This window comes from Pinus tabuliformis, chromosome 3_2 (genome assembly GCF_031772625.1).
Source record: "Pinus tabuliformis cultivar Carrire ecotype Pingquan chromosome 3_2, CPIR1, whole genome shotgun sequence".
Taxonomy (NCBI): Eukaryota; Viridiplantae; Streptophyta; class Pinopsida; order Pinales; family Pinaceae; genus Pinus; species Pinus tabuliformis.
Window position 1 is genome coordinate 58,603,717 of NC_142302.1, and position 16,186 is coordinate 58,619,902.

A 16,186-nucleotide genomic window follows, 5' to 3' on the forward strand; every position below is an offset into this window, starting at 1 on the left:
ACATCCGCATGGAGCTTCATCTCGGGTTCGCCCTTCTCCTCGTTGTTTTGCCCAGGAAAGCCGAGTCGATCTGCTGAGGAGAGTCGGAAAGGGAGCAGGGGAGCGAATGGAAAGACCCTAAATCGAGCTTCCCTTTCAGCGGCATGGCCGCGCAGAGGCCAAGCGGCGGCCGAGGACAAGGAGGCGACGGCGGCGGCAGCTTCGCAGCTAGGGTTCGGCTTCGGCTCCGATTCTCCGCTCAATGCCTGCTTATCAGGTATTAGGGTATGCTCCGGCCTTCTGTTCTGGATTCGAACTTCCCTTTCATCGGCAGAGAGCCGAGGCCAAGCGGCGGCCAAGGGCATTGAGGCTACGGCGGCTGTAGGGTTCATCTTCGGCGCCCAACCTTTCTTCGACGGATAGACCGGTTGTGTTATTCTTTAAATATTTAAATGTTAGCTTAATATTGTAATATCAATAAAATGTGGCTTATTTTACAAACCAGTGTGAAGACCATGTGTATGGATGTTTATCCCTCTTAAAATAAAAATAAAATATTCTCTAAATAGAAAAGAAATGTTGGATATACTAAAAAAGAAAAGAAATATATGTCATGTAAATTTAATTAGCTATTGATATAACCTAATATAATTTCATCTAAAGTAGTTAGAAGTAAAAAAAATTATGTGAGTAAGACGTTTAAAACATATAATTGTCAAAAATATTTCAACACACTATATCTATATATCTATATAATGTTAAAAAAAACTTTTATTGTTATATAGTATAAAGTATCTAATGTGAGTTATGAGTAAAGTATTTTAATATGAATTAATATTGACATATATTTAAAAATATATTACTAATAAAAAAACTAGAATGACTCAATACACATATTATGTAATCTCTATAACATTCAAAAATACAATTTAAATAATAAAAAAATACACATTTTTTTCACTCTAAAATAAGCTTGCACATAAAGAAATTTGATCCCTCTAGGCCCATGTTAGATCCGTGATTAAGATGGATCTATGCTGGTATCAATAATAGTAATAATGACTAAACATGTAGTATCCATGGTTGAATTGAGGTTTCTGTGATCCATAACAATTATAAGAATAAATTTCGGCATAAATCACATTCAGAAAATCTTTGTCGACGCGTTTGGAACCAGGTAGTGTGGTTTATCGTCAGGACAAGTTTGGAACCAGCTAGTGTGGTTTATTGTTAGGACAAGTTTGGAACCAGCTAGTGTGGTTTATCGTCAGGACAAGTTGATGAGTCAGATCATGGCTGAATATTAAATAGGGAGAGCAGATCCTCCAAACGGTTAGGTTGACAAGGTTGACCAACAACGGCTAGATAATATTATAATTTAAAAAGCTAAAAGGTGAAAAAATAATATTATAAATATATTAATTAAATTATAATATATTATATATCAAATGTAATACTATTTTATTTTAGTCAAAATGTAATAAAAAATTAATATTATAATTATAGTGAAAATTATTTATTTTATTTTATTTTATTTTTTAATATATATCCCAAAGTGATTCCATTTTATTCCTATAATGTTCTTTGGTCAATAATGTATTTAATTCCTTATTGATTTATATACTATGGATAAGTAAAGGGGTATTTTAGAAAGTTTGTCTTTGGCTATTAAATTAATTTATTTAATTCAAGAATGCTATTCTATTTTCTTTATATTATATATTATTTTATGGTTGTTAAAATAATTTAATTAATCACTAAGGAAAAGTAAAGGGGTTTTTTCGATAGGATAGATTTAGGGAAATACTAAACTATTGATGAATATTGGTTAAATTTCTATTTATTTATTTTTATTTTTTTTATATATATATATATATATATATATATATATATTATTTTATTTATTATTCTATGGTTGCTAAATTAACTTATTTAAATAAGTATTTATATCACTATGGATGAGTGAGAAAGGGGGAGGGAAGAAGGGACGGGGGCGAGGGGCGGGTTATTTAATAAAATTGATTTAATAATAAACCATTAAAGAATATTAGTTAAGTTTTTATTTATTAATATTTATCAGGAAAAAATAAATAGAATGCGGTGAACCACACTCGCTGGTTCGAAACGCGTTGACAAAGATTTTTTGAATGTGAAAGACAAATTTTATTATATTTTATTAATAAAATTTGAGGAGAAAATCACGATATATAAATAAAAATGATTCACATTCTACATATCACATTAAAAAATTAAAAAATTAAAGAGAAAATCACAATATACATATCACATTAAAGTATGATGGACCCATGTCTCCAATTTTTTCCTTTTCCAGCCTTAATTTGTATGATGAACCCATGTCTCCAATTTTTTCCTTTTCCAGCCTTAATTTCATTCTCCCTCCATATTTCAAAACTCTAGCCATTTTCTATTTTCCCATTCTTTCCCATTAACACTGTAGTCGTATCCATTTTAGCTCTAGGAATTTATTGAGATTAAATTTAATTTGTATGATGGAACCATGTCTCCAATTTTTTCCTTTTCAAAACTCTAGCCATTTTTTATTGGAGTTGTCTATAATGCGACTTTTTGGAGATTCCGGTGACAGAATCCGGCGGAAGAAATTGAGGTTAAATCTTGATTTGTTACAGTTAAAATGGTTTTTTAACTGCATATTTGGATTCAGCACCCTCGAAAACCCCTAGGACGCTTTCATTGTGCAGAAACTAGCTATCAAACTTGCGATTCCAATAAATTCCTGCCGGATTTCGACCGGAAAAATCCGCCGAAAAAACTTTCAAAAAATCGTGTTATAGACAACTGCTTTTTTATTTTCCCATTTTTTAGCTCTAGGAATTTATGGTCGCCTTTCCGCCACCACCAGATCGTCAGAGTGCTGGCATATACGATACAAGATATACAACGTATGTAATTAATGGCATAGTCGTTTGAATTTAAATTTTGACTGTGAATTTGAAAACTCCCTCTCAAAAGTTTAATTTAAAATTTCTATAACCATGACCGCCTGGAGGGTGCATTTTCTATTTTCCCATTCTTTCCCATTTAAACTGTAGTCGTATCCGTTTTAGCTCTAGGAATTTATTGTCGCCTTTCCGCCACCACCAGATCGTATATAACTTAATGGCATACTCGTTTGACTTTGAATTTTGACTTTGAATTTGAAAATCCCCTCTCAAAAGTTTAATTTAATTTAAAGGGTGCAGCGAAAGGCTGTCAGTCCCGGTCTTGCAGCGAAAGGCCGTCTAGTCTGGTGGGGTGGCGATCATGGCAGAGGCGAAGGCAATGCCAAGATCTCAAATCCTCAGCGCGGTGGCAGCACTACTTTTGAGATGCAAAGGACTTCTCAGGCATTGCGCTCACGGCTACAGTGTGGGATGCTAGCATTGTGTTGTGAAGTGTGGGAGGCTAGCAGTGTGTTGTGAAGTGCCCGTGTTTACAGGTTAGAGTTACAGACAATTTGTTATTTTGTGTTGCGGGTCTATCATTTATTTATTTACAGAGTTTAAAAGAATTTGTTGTAATTCAAAGAGCAATTTTATTGGATAAATCAATGGCGGAGAAGGCAGCTGTGAGCATGCGGTGGATGGAAATTTCTCCGGAGAGGATAATATTATGTTTCTCCGGAGGGAATACTATTATCTTCACAGACTCCGCAGAACTCTCTGAGCGGAAAGCGGCTGGACACAATTGCGGAGGAATGCACTCTCACCAACGAGGAGTTCCTTGTTGACCTTCAGTCTGGGTTTCTTGATAATATAAGTAACCTGGAGGTCATGGATGGTAAAAATGGAAAGAATACACAAAGGGAGTTTTACATTTTTATTGAATCCTGATCTTAAGGTTTTAGTTTTGTAAATAACTCGAAGCCAAGGCAGATTTGTACAGTATATGTCGCCACTACCACTACCAGACAATTTGTGTATATATTCGCAATTGTAGTACAATATATTTATTGTTTATAAAAATCCAGTTTCCAATCGTTTTCCTGTTTTTAATGATGGAAAGGTGGAATAACTATCTTCTACCTTAATGAAATATTTAATTGACAAATCATTTTGCAAAAACCAAAATCCAAATCCACAAATCTAAATTCAGTTTAGATAATGCTCTGGCAGAAACCAAAATCCAAATCATAGTGATAATGCTCTGGCAGAAACCAAAATCCAAATCCACAAATCTAAATTCAGTTTAGATGTAAAGTAAATCCGTTTAGTTTAAATATTAATTTAAATGTGGTTGGATATATTCTTATTTCAATAGTAGCTAAATTGGACCATGAGCACGGCTCTAGTTATTCAGATATATTACGGATTCACTTGAGATTAAAATAACAAGTTCAACTGACTTTGTCACAGTTTTCACTATTAAACCACCAAAATTTTGCAGAATTTGAGTCATAACATCCCACTCTTCCCACTCTTGAACAAATCCTTCTTCCAAAATCATTAGATTTTATAACTAAATAAAATATTATTTTAACGCATTTGTTTTTCCAATTTGCAATTCAGCGCCTCGATTTCAATGTGTTTTTTCTTGGGAGATTGTTTTAAAAAAATTCCATTTGGGAAAAATATTTCATATAACTTTGAACTACAACATGGAAAAAACTTCGTATACAAAACAAATTAACAGGGTATGGTATGGTCTGCATATTCAATCATCGTATCTCTACTGCTTCCATTTCTGAATGTTGATTTTGTGCAGTGAAACATTCTGCCATGTTCAGGAATTTATGAGCTACAATTCAGATCTATTTAGTCGAAACACTTCCAACATGGGTGAGCAAGTTTATGCTTGAGTTTTTTCCCTCCATTTTTTGTTTTTAAACTTATGTTTTAAGTTTTAACTTTAATCTTTTTCCAAAGCTATGTTGTAAGATTCAATTTTAATTTATGGTAAAAAAAAATTGGATAAATATTTATAATTTTCAAAACAATGATTTTTTCAAAAGATTTGATTTAATTTAAATTTGAGAAATACAGAAAATTATTTAAATTTTCCTTAAAATTTTATTTGTATATTCTATAACAAAATCAACATAATTTTAATGAGTGAGATGATTAAAGTTTTAGAAATTTAAATGAAATTTAAATATAAGCATAATATTTTTAACTTTAAATATAATACTTTTATCTTCAATCAATATATCTTCTCAACAATAAAATTATGATTAATAAATTTATAAAATCTATATTTTCAATAATAAAAAAAATAAATTGTAAAAGTATATTTTAATAAGACTGTACTAAATTGTAAAAGTATATTTTAATAAGACTGTATTAAAAACTATTAGCATATTTACTATTTATTATTAGTAAAGATTTACTATGATTTAAAAACCTTACACATAAAGAAGACATCATAAAAATATCACAAATAACAAAAATCCACCACCTTAATTAAAATAATTTTTATATCAATTATCTGTCTCTCTTTGCATATTCCATACAAGGAATATATATGTTTCGAGGGATTGTTCACACAATTAGGCTTGGGGCCATTACAAGAAATACCTATTATGAACTCAACATGTAACATTTGAGAATATAATTATCAGCGGTCCTAAGAATATTGTTATCCTTGGTCATCGATTCAATTTGGTATGGTCATCACCCTTTGACGGTTTAGAGGCTTGAGGTTTCCGTGACCCGTATATTTTTCCATGATATTTTTATGTAATCAAGTCCATTTGAACACATGATAACTCCATTGTAATTTTCCTTACTTTTCTTATCCCAGTATCAATAATGATAACAATTCTTATTACACTTATTGTTGATCTTAATCTTTTTTTACTACTCCCTTCATTAGGTCCATTGAACATTCTAATCCCACCACTTGCATTGCAACCCTTTATACCATTATTGCTAGTAAATAGGGAGCTCAAATAGAGAAATAATAATTTATATCCTAACGTCCACACTCATACTTTTATATTTGCACTACTTATTCCTCAATAATGATGGTAGAAAGAATAGCAATAGTAGTAGAGATGGTAGGACCAAAAGGTTCAACACCCGAGAGATGGGAGCACCAACAAAAAAATTATATCAATAATGATTATAATCAGTGTTGTTGTCATTATTGACAATGTGAAAAGTGGAGTTAGGCAAACTTGTGAGACTCTAGAAGAACGAAGAAAAACATAAATTCTTCATGCTTTTTGGGATGAAGCTAATGTTATGTGAAAAGAGGTTGATCAAAACATTTGCTGAATAGATAGAACTATCATGCAATACATTCCTCAAGTTATCATATTATAAGAACATATCAATAATGATAATAATTCAATGTGACCAACTCACAAGACTTGCATATTTACATGGAAAAAAATATTTCCAATGCTATACGATATTTAATGCACTCTAAGAGCGTGAGGGGACAACCGTGGTTGTTCTCTTAGATGTTGGATACCCTCTTTCCAAACAAAATTGCATACATACATGGACGTACGTAAGATTCCTACGACGCAACAACTCTAGGAATTTTGTGCAGCTTCCACCTTGATCGCCTTTTCCACCACCAGACCGTAGAAATGATGGCATATACGATACAAGATATGCAATGTAATCATTTAATTGGCATACCCATTTGAATTTGAATTCTGAGTTTGGGTTTAAAAACCCACCGTCAAAATTTTGATTTCTATAATCGTGACTACTTGGAGGGTGCAACGAAAGGTTGCCAGTCCTTCTCTCTCGATAGTGCAACAAAAGGCAGTCTGGTGGTGGTCATGGCAATCATGGCGGACATGCACTTGCAAAATACATGCTCAACTTTTTCATTCGTACCAGAAAACATGCATGCATCATTTGTAACACCAACTCTATGAAGTCTAGTCTTGAAAACCAAGCCTTGTTGGAGTCACCCCCATCTTGTTCTTGAAAAAGATTAAGATTTCCAAATAGATTGGCACCTCAAAAATACATGCTCAACCATTTTAGTCCTACCAGAAAGTGTGTGTGCACCATTTGTTCATCAACTCTGTGAACTTAGTCTAAAAAACCAAGCCTTGTTAGACCCACAAAAGCACATTTTTCTTCAGAAAATATTGAGATTTACAAATACATGGCACCTCCTTGGCCTCTGTTCTTCAATATCCTTCATCCCCCTATTTTGTTCAAGCATAGAGAAACTTTAAAGATCATAAATCTCCTTCCCACTACTCCACATACAATTCCTCTCGGTAGGACATAACCCATGGAGTTCCATCATAAAAAAGGCAACTTAGGAAGGACTTTTAATTCTTGAGCTTGGTTAATATCATGCCAAGTATGCCATTGTTTGTGTTCATGGTTCTACAAAGAACTCCAATATAAAAGTTCTTTTTTGGCCAATATTTTACCAACAACCATAGTTGAGAGGAGAAGAGACAAGAGTAATAAATGTTCATTTATATGAGAATTCGATCAACAACTGTAACCTTCCTAGTAACCGAAAGATCAAGATTACTACATGCTTGAGATTTTCTTTCGAATTTGACCACTATCCTCTTAGATTGACTAGTAATAGAGAGCTTCATATCAAAGGGAATGCCCAAATATTATATGATATCCTTAAGTTTTATAAATGTTGTTTTAGAAAAATAGGATTTGAAAGTATGATATTCAGGCTTATTCTTCTTGAGGCTCACAAAAAAAATTTCCACTAATCTTCGATAGAACAAGCCATAGCACATGTTAAGTATGAAGTTCCATTCCATCCTATCAAAATCCTTTTCAAAATCAATTTCTAGTAAAGGAGAAATTTGGCTAGTTACCTGAGCTAATTCAATCATAAGATCATATGGAATTAATCTTCATTTAAGCATTGTAATTTACTCCTTTCTAATTATCATGGAAACCAACAAATTAGGATCTTGATCGATGATTTGGCTACGATTTTGTAGGAGACGTCAAGGAGAGCAACAAAATGCTTCTTTGTTACTTCCAAAGGAAAGATTGCTTGAAGAAGGAGATGAAGATGAGCGAACTAGAAGTGATTTTGAAACCAGTGAAGATAAAAAGAATGATTTAGCGCATGGTTTTGTATCTTCATAGGATATATATGAACCATCATATGAATCAACACTGGACTCAGTTAAATCTAGTGATATCAAGGAGATTTCCAACAATGTCATAGTATTGTCTGGATCTACAGTGATTGGGGTAGATGAGAGGATGATTTTGGAAATTCCAGCAATGATGGTCCATCCATTGAGATTAGTGAGTGGAAGATTTTAGGTAAGTTTTTTCCACTGAAGTTCTCTCTAAGGAACCTCTTCTGTCACCAAAAGGACAACTTCTCTAGATGGAAGAAAGACCTGTGTTGAGTTGAGCCCTGAAGACTCACTTTCTTCCAAAATAATATGATCCTCAAGAGTCCAAGCCAAGAACTAGGTACTGGTTCATAGGGTTAGAAGAGCTAATATTTTCATTGGTATGGCTAAAGGACAACTCTGCAGAGATATGCTTGTTGTTCTTGATTAGTTCGAGAAGGTGGTGACCCCGAAGAAATCTAAACTCAGAAAAACTCTTAACTGTCTCCATTTGAAGAATGCAAGGGATTATTTAAGAGAGACATAATTGTTGAAGGAAGAGATGAGAAATCAAAATAAGGTAGGTGTGGATCAAAAAATTTCAATGATTCAAAGCTTGATTGGTTTCATGCACTATTGCAAGTGTGTTCTATTTTGGGTTACATAGATGGAATTTGATGCAAAATGAAACCATCAAGTTAACATAGAGTTTCTAGAGGAGACTCCAAAGATGTCCTTGTTATTCCAAATGATTTTAGATGTCTAATCTCACATGATTTGATGAGAGGACCAGTCATTATTTCTACTGGGAAAATGTATGAACTAGCTTCCGTTACCAAATGGATAGAGGAAGTACACTTTACTTGTTTGAACAATTGATAGAAATTTTTTGACACAAATCTTATTCCAAATCATGCTCTCTGCAGCCTTATTATTCAGTATTGTGATGCACATAACATGCCTTTTTAAAAACAAGGAAACAACAAGAAAAGTTCGTTAATGGAAAGCACTATGAGTGCTAAGCCATCTATAGAAGCTGCAAAGATGACTGCAACATTCCTTATATAAAGTCCTAAAAGCGTTGCAACATAATTCTTCCTCACTTCGATACTGCATCTATAGAAGTTTCAAAGATGATTGGAGTGTTCCTTGTATAAAATATTTCTATAGGATCTTTTGAATCGAAGAGCCAGGTTGCTTATGAAATAAGACTTATTGCTAAATGCAACATGGGTTATAAAAATTTCATTGCAACAGGCAAGAAGAGACATATCTTTGCTTGTATCGCTGCTATCTTCCCAAGATCCCAAAGCTCAAGAAAATGTGGTAATTTCACACCTAAATTTATCTATTTATGAGAGGAACATAGCTAAAATAATGCAATTTGGTGCTTTACTATTGATCATCAACATTCTCAGTAATGGATGAAGTAAGAAAGTGAGGGAGAATTATGCTGCAACGGTCTTCATCCTTTCCTCTGTTGATGAATATAATAAATTAATTGGCGAGAGGCCAAAAGCCATTCCAACCTTGATAAATCTTCTCCAGGATGGAACTCTCAGAGGCAAGAGGGATGCAACTACTACCTCGTTTAATCCTTTAGTTTTTCATGGAAATGTTTCACAGGTAATAGAATTTGGGGCAATTCCTCTATTAATTAATGCATTGGAAGGTGACATATCGAGTTTTATAGATAATGCAATTTATGTTCTTATTGTGATTGCGAATCAACTAGAGGGATTTCTTGCAATTTGTGAAACCTCTGCAATCCCTCTAATTCCCAGCCTTCTAAGATTGATTTCTACGTCACCTAAATGCAAGGAGAATTGTGTTACTATTTTTTTATCCTTGCGTTGCAATGGAAGAGACAAAATTGTAATAAACTTGTTGAGATTGCCATCGTTGATGCGTTCTCTGTATAATCTTCTTACATTTGGTACTCCTAGAGAAAAAACGAAAGCTAGATCTCTTCTCAGACTTCTTCACGGCTCGGAGCCTTCGAGATCTCCCAAACAATTCTCTCATATGAGACATAAAATTCAGTCAATACAGTGCACTAGCATCGAAGTATTTGGTTCAATTTCGATTCTTTCCTCAATTTTTATGGAGACTCTTATTTTTTCTGTGTGAAGCACCTGCCACTAATTCGTTCTGCTGCTCATCTTTTACTGGTATAGTACATTCTTTTAGTTTGGCCAACAAGGATCAAAATAAATGTAAACATGTTTATTATTCAACAACTTCATGTATTCTATAATGTAGACAAATGTAAATAAATGTAATTATAGCATGTCTTGGAATTGAACTGAGAAGAAAACGAAGCTATTTCTTTTGTTAGTGCTTGTTCTTGGACCATGGCTTAAGAAATAGTCAAGTGTTTAGCCCTAAATAATGGATTCCTTATTAATGCATATTTTGTGGAAAATAGAGTCCTGGCATTGAGGAAAAGTAGTAGTAGAAATATAGTCTAGAGGGAACCCTGTAAGGGATTGCATTGTTGATCCATGGCACCATTATTTAGTTCTCCCTAGAGATTCAAATGGTTATATTGCAACTCTAAATAGAGCCACAATTTTTCAATGTGAATGTATTTGGCTTGTCTTTCCCCATTGTCTTTTTCTTCTGCTTCGTGTACATCGACATCAGGGAAATACTTGTAGGCTTTAGGATTCGCAAAGAGGAAGGGAAAGACAATATTTTTGTAGAAAATTCTTCCGCTATGGAAGAGGCCTCTGGGATTATGAACATCTTGGATGTTCCCAAGCTTGAGTATTCATGGAGTTTTAATCAATGGTACTTGCATGTTGGTTCTAAGTTTGGGATGAATCGTATCCCCTTTACTAGGCCCCCTATTCCCTTTTATTGATCCTTGGTTTCATTGCCAAGAGAACACGAGGCTAGATACATTTTACATGAAATGGCAGTGGAAAACTTTGGGCTGAAATATTCCCTCATCAATAGATCTCTTCCCTAATGTTAATATTAGTTTGGAGAAATAGATGACTTGAGATTGATCTAGAATTTCAATTAGTTTGGAGTTGCATTTCAGGCTATAGTAGGAACATGGTTGCCTAATAATAATGTAGTGCCCTCAATTTTGCCAATTAAAATCAAAATTAATATTCATAGCACAAACAATATGAAAGAGTTGCATGACAATATTCTATTCCCTGTGTTTTTCTATTCAAGAAGGACAAAAAAGAGACCAATGGTAGTCTTATTTTATGTTGATGTTATGTGATTCAAGAAAGTTTTGACCGAGACCAATGGCATTCTAATACTCACATTGTTTGTTTAATTTGATTGGTAATCTTTTACTAATGTTTTTCCCTTTGATGTCAGAATTTTAACAAAGTTTTAGATTGAACACCATTAGAATTTTAAAGAGAATTGAGCATAGTTTGGTAACCTTTGTGGGAAAATTTATATTTTGTGTTTGAGCTAATTTCCTTTTATGTGATATCAAATTCAATGCAAACAACATGCTAAATAAGATACGAAACTATCAAGCAGTCTTTGTTGGTGATTGGATCAAAAGAAACAACGAGAATGACCCATTTGCATTCTAGTAGAGGCAGCTCCAAACGAACTCCAAATATATGAGGTCAATGGAAGCCCCATTTCAAAGAACAAGGGAATTTTGTCCCTTAAATTCGAGGAGTTCAATTGCACTATGGAATATTATAGGGCACCATTTTGGGTTCTGCAAGTTTGTCCTCCTAAATCTTTCCCCCTAAAGTTAGAATTACACTAAAATTGGATTTGGATGACTGGACATCTCAATATTCAAAGGATGTAGATATTCTAGTCTTCAACATAGTGCATTGGTGGAACTTTGAGAAAAACCTTCAGAGGGTAAGATTCTATTTTACAGTATGACAATAATGAAATTGCTCCATTTGGATCCTTTGTTATTCAGTTGAAGGCCTTAATCATGGAAGACTACATAGTTTATGTTGGTTGTATGTTCAGGCCCACAAATAAGAATCCTTGAATGGTGATCCTTTCTCTAAAATAAAGCACCATAAAATGTTTTTGGGGCTACTTCTTGGTATTTTTTCCAAAAAAATAGATCAACAAATAAAAAATCCTAATTTAAAACATCACAATTATTTCCATGCATTCCATATTTTATTAAACTTGAAAAAATTCTTCCTTGTTACAATTTGCACCTTATCTTTTCCACATGTATTGACAAAGATATTTTAATAGGGGCTACTATTTTCAAGAAAGAGAAACAATAAACATGGCACTAGATTTGTTGACTGCATTTGAGAGATCTAGGAAGACTGTGATGGAATGGATTTATCAAGAAGTAAACATAGAAAAAAAACACATGCATTCTTTCATACCTAGGCTCTTGTACATTTCAAGTTTGTGTCATATATACTACTTTGATAATCTCTACACACTTAAATATTTCGCTCTGATGGTATACTATCCAAAAAAGAGAAGATGTTGAATTCTGCTATACCTCATGTTGTGTTCTTCATGTGCAGGGGAGGTACATGGAAAACTGGTGGGAATTGCAATTTAGAGACCCAACCAACACTAAGTCTAGTTGATTTCCTTGACCCACATCTATGGAGCAACAATTTCAACATCTCCAAAGCACTGCAGCAACTTAATCACAAAAAAAATGTGTAGTTTCTAAACATAAGACATGATTCAACTGAGGAAAGTTGGTCATTCATCACTATATTATTTAGGCAATGGATTTGGACATGCTTCCCATAGTAGGTAGGATTGTAGCCATGGTGTCTTCCTTGAGTGCCAAACACATCGAATGAACTGCTCTATGCCTTTTTTATTGCAAGAGGCTTTGGGGATCAAACAATTGGAATTTACAACATGTTCATAGAATTAATCTACATTATTTTTACATAGAGTACAAGCATGTAGAGAGTTCGACCTAGCGTCTCTGGATTGAGCATATTAAAAAAAAACAGGGATGTCCAACCTGGACTAACCCTGCACACAACCTCTTTACCTTATGCTTGCAAGGATTGCCATTGTTATGAGACATTTATGTTATTTCAACATACTTCTTCTAAAATTTAACCTCCTCTACATTCTTTAGAGGATGTATAAAAACTCAAATTCGGATTGTATTTTATTGTCTATATATTTCACTTGATTATTGCCTTCCACACATCCCACTCCTCCTATCTATGAGCATTCCTTTACACTCTCGGTGCAATTGCTAATAATATAATAATAATAAGATAGTTTTCTTTATTTTTTTTCGCTATCCATCTATGTGCAGCATGTTACATTTGCCATCTAGTAAATGGAGATTAATATCTAAATTATGAAAGTCAGAGAGATTATGAGTGGGCTTCAAGAAGGGAGAGTTATCGTTGTACACGTAAATCTGGATACCCACATGAAAATATGTCTAGGGAAACCAACTGAGTACTTTTCTCACCCATCCCATGTTCTTATTCATAAAAAGACCAGGGAAATTCGGAACAACATCGTGCCAGTTAACCAAACTCAGAAAACTCACACCAATCTCCTCCATATGTTGGACGAACATTGAGCTTCCTACGCAAGGAGAGGCAAAGGTAAACACGGTGACAGGAGCACGTATACCCTGCATCATGTTAACCATAACTTTGATGTCATATGCACATAACATTGCAAGAGTAGCTCCTAAGCTATGTCCTATCAATGTTATGCTCAGCCTCTCCTCCTTGTATTGTTGCACCAGCCATGTGATCTCGCCCACCACAATATCCCTCGCGCTTCTACTACATTTTTTAGAACCCTCATCCATGCAAGTATAATGAGACATAAATCCCTTTTCTATTCCGACAGTTGGATTTGCAATTTTTTGTACATTCACATGAGCTACTATAGGGAGTAGTGGAACTAATATGTCTTTCAAATTTTGCATCCATTCTTTCATTTTTCATGTTCCTCACCACACAATCACTATGTATCGTCTTCCCAACCTCTTTATATCATTTGGATTCGTACAAACCGCATTAAAGCCAATCCAAACACCTTCGTCCATGGACATTTTGCCAAAAGAGGATTGTAAAGCAACAACATTTTCCTTTGGTTTTCCTGGACATATTTGCATGTGGGTATCCAAGTTTACCCGCACAACGATAACTCTCCCTTCTTGAAGCCCACTCATAATCCTCTTACTTTCATAATTTAGAGGTTTATCTCCATTTACTGGATGGCTACGTTCGGGACAACAAATCCTTCAAATCTTCAGGTAGGGATCCAGCTCTTGTCAATAAGAGTTGTAAATTATTGATCAATAGCCTTCATATCCTGTCCCACTGGTGGCATGAAGGAAACAAAGGTCCATTAAGAAGCGCAAATGGTAAATGGACATGGACAACAAAATTAACCACTATTATTATTTAATAATTAAAAATAAATTATTAATAATCTTAATAATAATTATTAATCATTGCTATTAATAAATATTAATTATAAATATTTCTTTATTAAACAATATTTAGTTGATAATAATAATAAATATCTATTTAATAATAATAATAATAATAATAATAATTAATAATAAATAATTTTCATATTGAGACAATCTTTACCACATTCTGATGTTAGATTACGGTGTCATATTGAGAAAATATGTCATAATGTGACGTTGGATCATGGTTGATTATGATTATAAACCCAATGGATTTATATGAATCCCTAGGATAAATACTATAAACCCTAAAATAAACATGGTTGGCCACAGTGGATTTTGATATTGACACAATCTTTGTCAGAATGAGACATTGGACTATGGTTGACCATGATTAGTTTTCATATTGAGACAACCTTTGTCACAATATTTTAAATAGTTTAAATGGTTGACCATGGTTGACTTCATATTGAGACAATCTTTGTCACAATGCAGTGTTGGAGCATGGTTGTCACAATGTGACGTTAGACCAAGAGACAATCTTTGTCACAATGTGACCATGGTTGACCATAACTGACCATTGTTGACCATGATTGATTGTAATGTCGAGACAAACTTTGTCACAATTCGATGTTGGACCATGCTCGATATTGGTTAATTTTCATATGGAGACAATATTTATCACAATGTGACATTGGACCATGGTTGATTTTCATATTGAGAAAAGTCTACTATAAACCCTAAGATAAATATTATAAACCCTAAAATAAACATGGTTGACCATGGATGATTTTCATATTGACACAATCTTTTCCACAATGTGACATTGGACTATGCTTGACCAAGATTTATTTTCATACTGAGACAACCTTTGGCACGATGTGATGTTGTATAGTGGTTGGTCATGGTTCACCATCGTTGATTTTCATATTGAGACAAACTTTGTCACAATGTGATGTTGGACCATGCATGACCATGGTTGTGACAATGTAGAGAATAATATTAAACCCAAGGGATCAATATTGTAAACCCAAGATGTATAAACCCTAAGATAAATATTGTAAATCCAAGGGAATAATAAACCCAAGGGATTAATATTAAAAACCCAATAGATTATAAACCCAAGGGATAAATATTATGAACCCAAGGTATATAAACCCTAAGATAAATATTAAAAACCTTAAAATAAACAGGGTTGACCATGGTAGGCCACGGGTGAATTTCATATTGGCACAATCTTTGTCAGAATGCGATGTTGGACTATGGTTGACCATGATTGATTTTCATATTGAGATAACCTTTGGCACAATGCAACGTTGGACAATGGTTGGCCATGGTTGACCATGGTTGATTTTCATATTGAGACAATCTTTGTCACAATGTGGCATTGGAGCAAGAGACAATGTTTTTCACAATGTCACCATGGTTATTGACCATGATTGATTGTAATGTCGAGAAAATATTTATCACAATGCAGCGTTAAACCATGGTTGATTTTCATATTGAGAAAATCTGTCATAATGCAACATTGGACCACAGCTGACCATGATTGATTTTGTTATGAAACCAGCTCAAGAAAAGATAGAAAAGATAGATCAACGCCTTAGAATTTAGCCTCTTCGAGGGGGCAACCTCCTTTACATTACATAAATGAACAATTCTTGGATGATTCAAATGAAAAAACCTCCTTTCTATATATAGGAGTCTAAGGAGTCACAATATAATCCAGCCGACCTAACAATAATAATATAAAGCCACAAAAATAACAATAGAGGGATTCT

General features: G+C 33.8%; 1 protein-coding gene and 1 pseudogene across 1 annotated transcript; one reads left to right on the top strand and one right to left on the bottom strand.

Moving 5' to 3' along the window:
- The first annotated feature begins 2,835 nt into the window (after nt 1–2,835).
- LOC149179807 (protein trichome birefringence-like 11) lies at nt 2,836–12,901 on the top strand (annotated as a pseudogene).
- A 511-nt stretch (nt 12,902–13,412) lies between these two features.
- Nucleotides 13,413–13,793, bottom strand: LOC149179808 (phospholipase A1-Igamma2, chloroplastic-like). Its single transcript, XM_089413652.1, has one exon. The coding sequence runs from the start codon at nt 13,791–13,793 to the stop codon at nt 13,413–13,415; it is 381 nt and encodes a 126-aa protein (XP_089269778.1).
- Between the last annotated feature and the right edge of the window lie 2,393 nt (nt 13,794–16,186).

Coding starts and splice junctions, on each gene's coding strand:
- LOC149179808 (XM_089413652.1), bottom strand. CDS start 13,793: ATGGATGAGGGTTCTAAAAAATGTAGTAGAAGCGCGAGGGATATTGTG.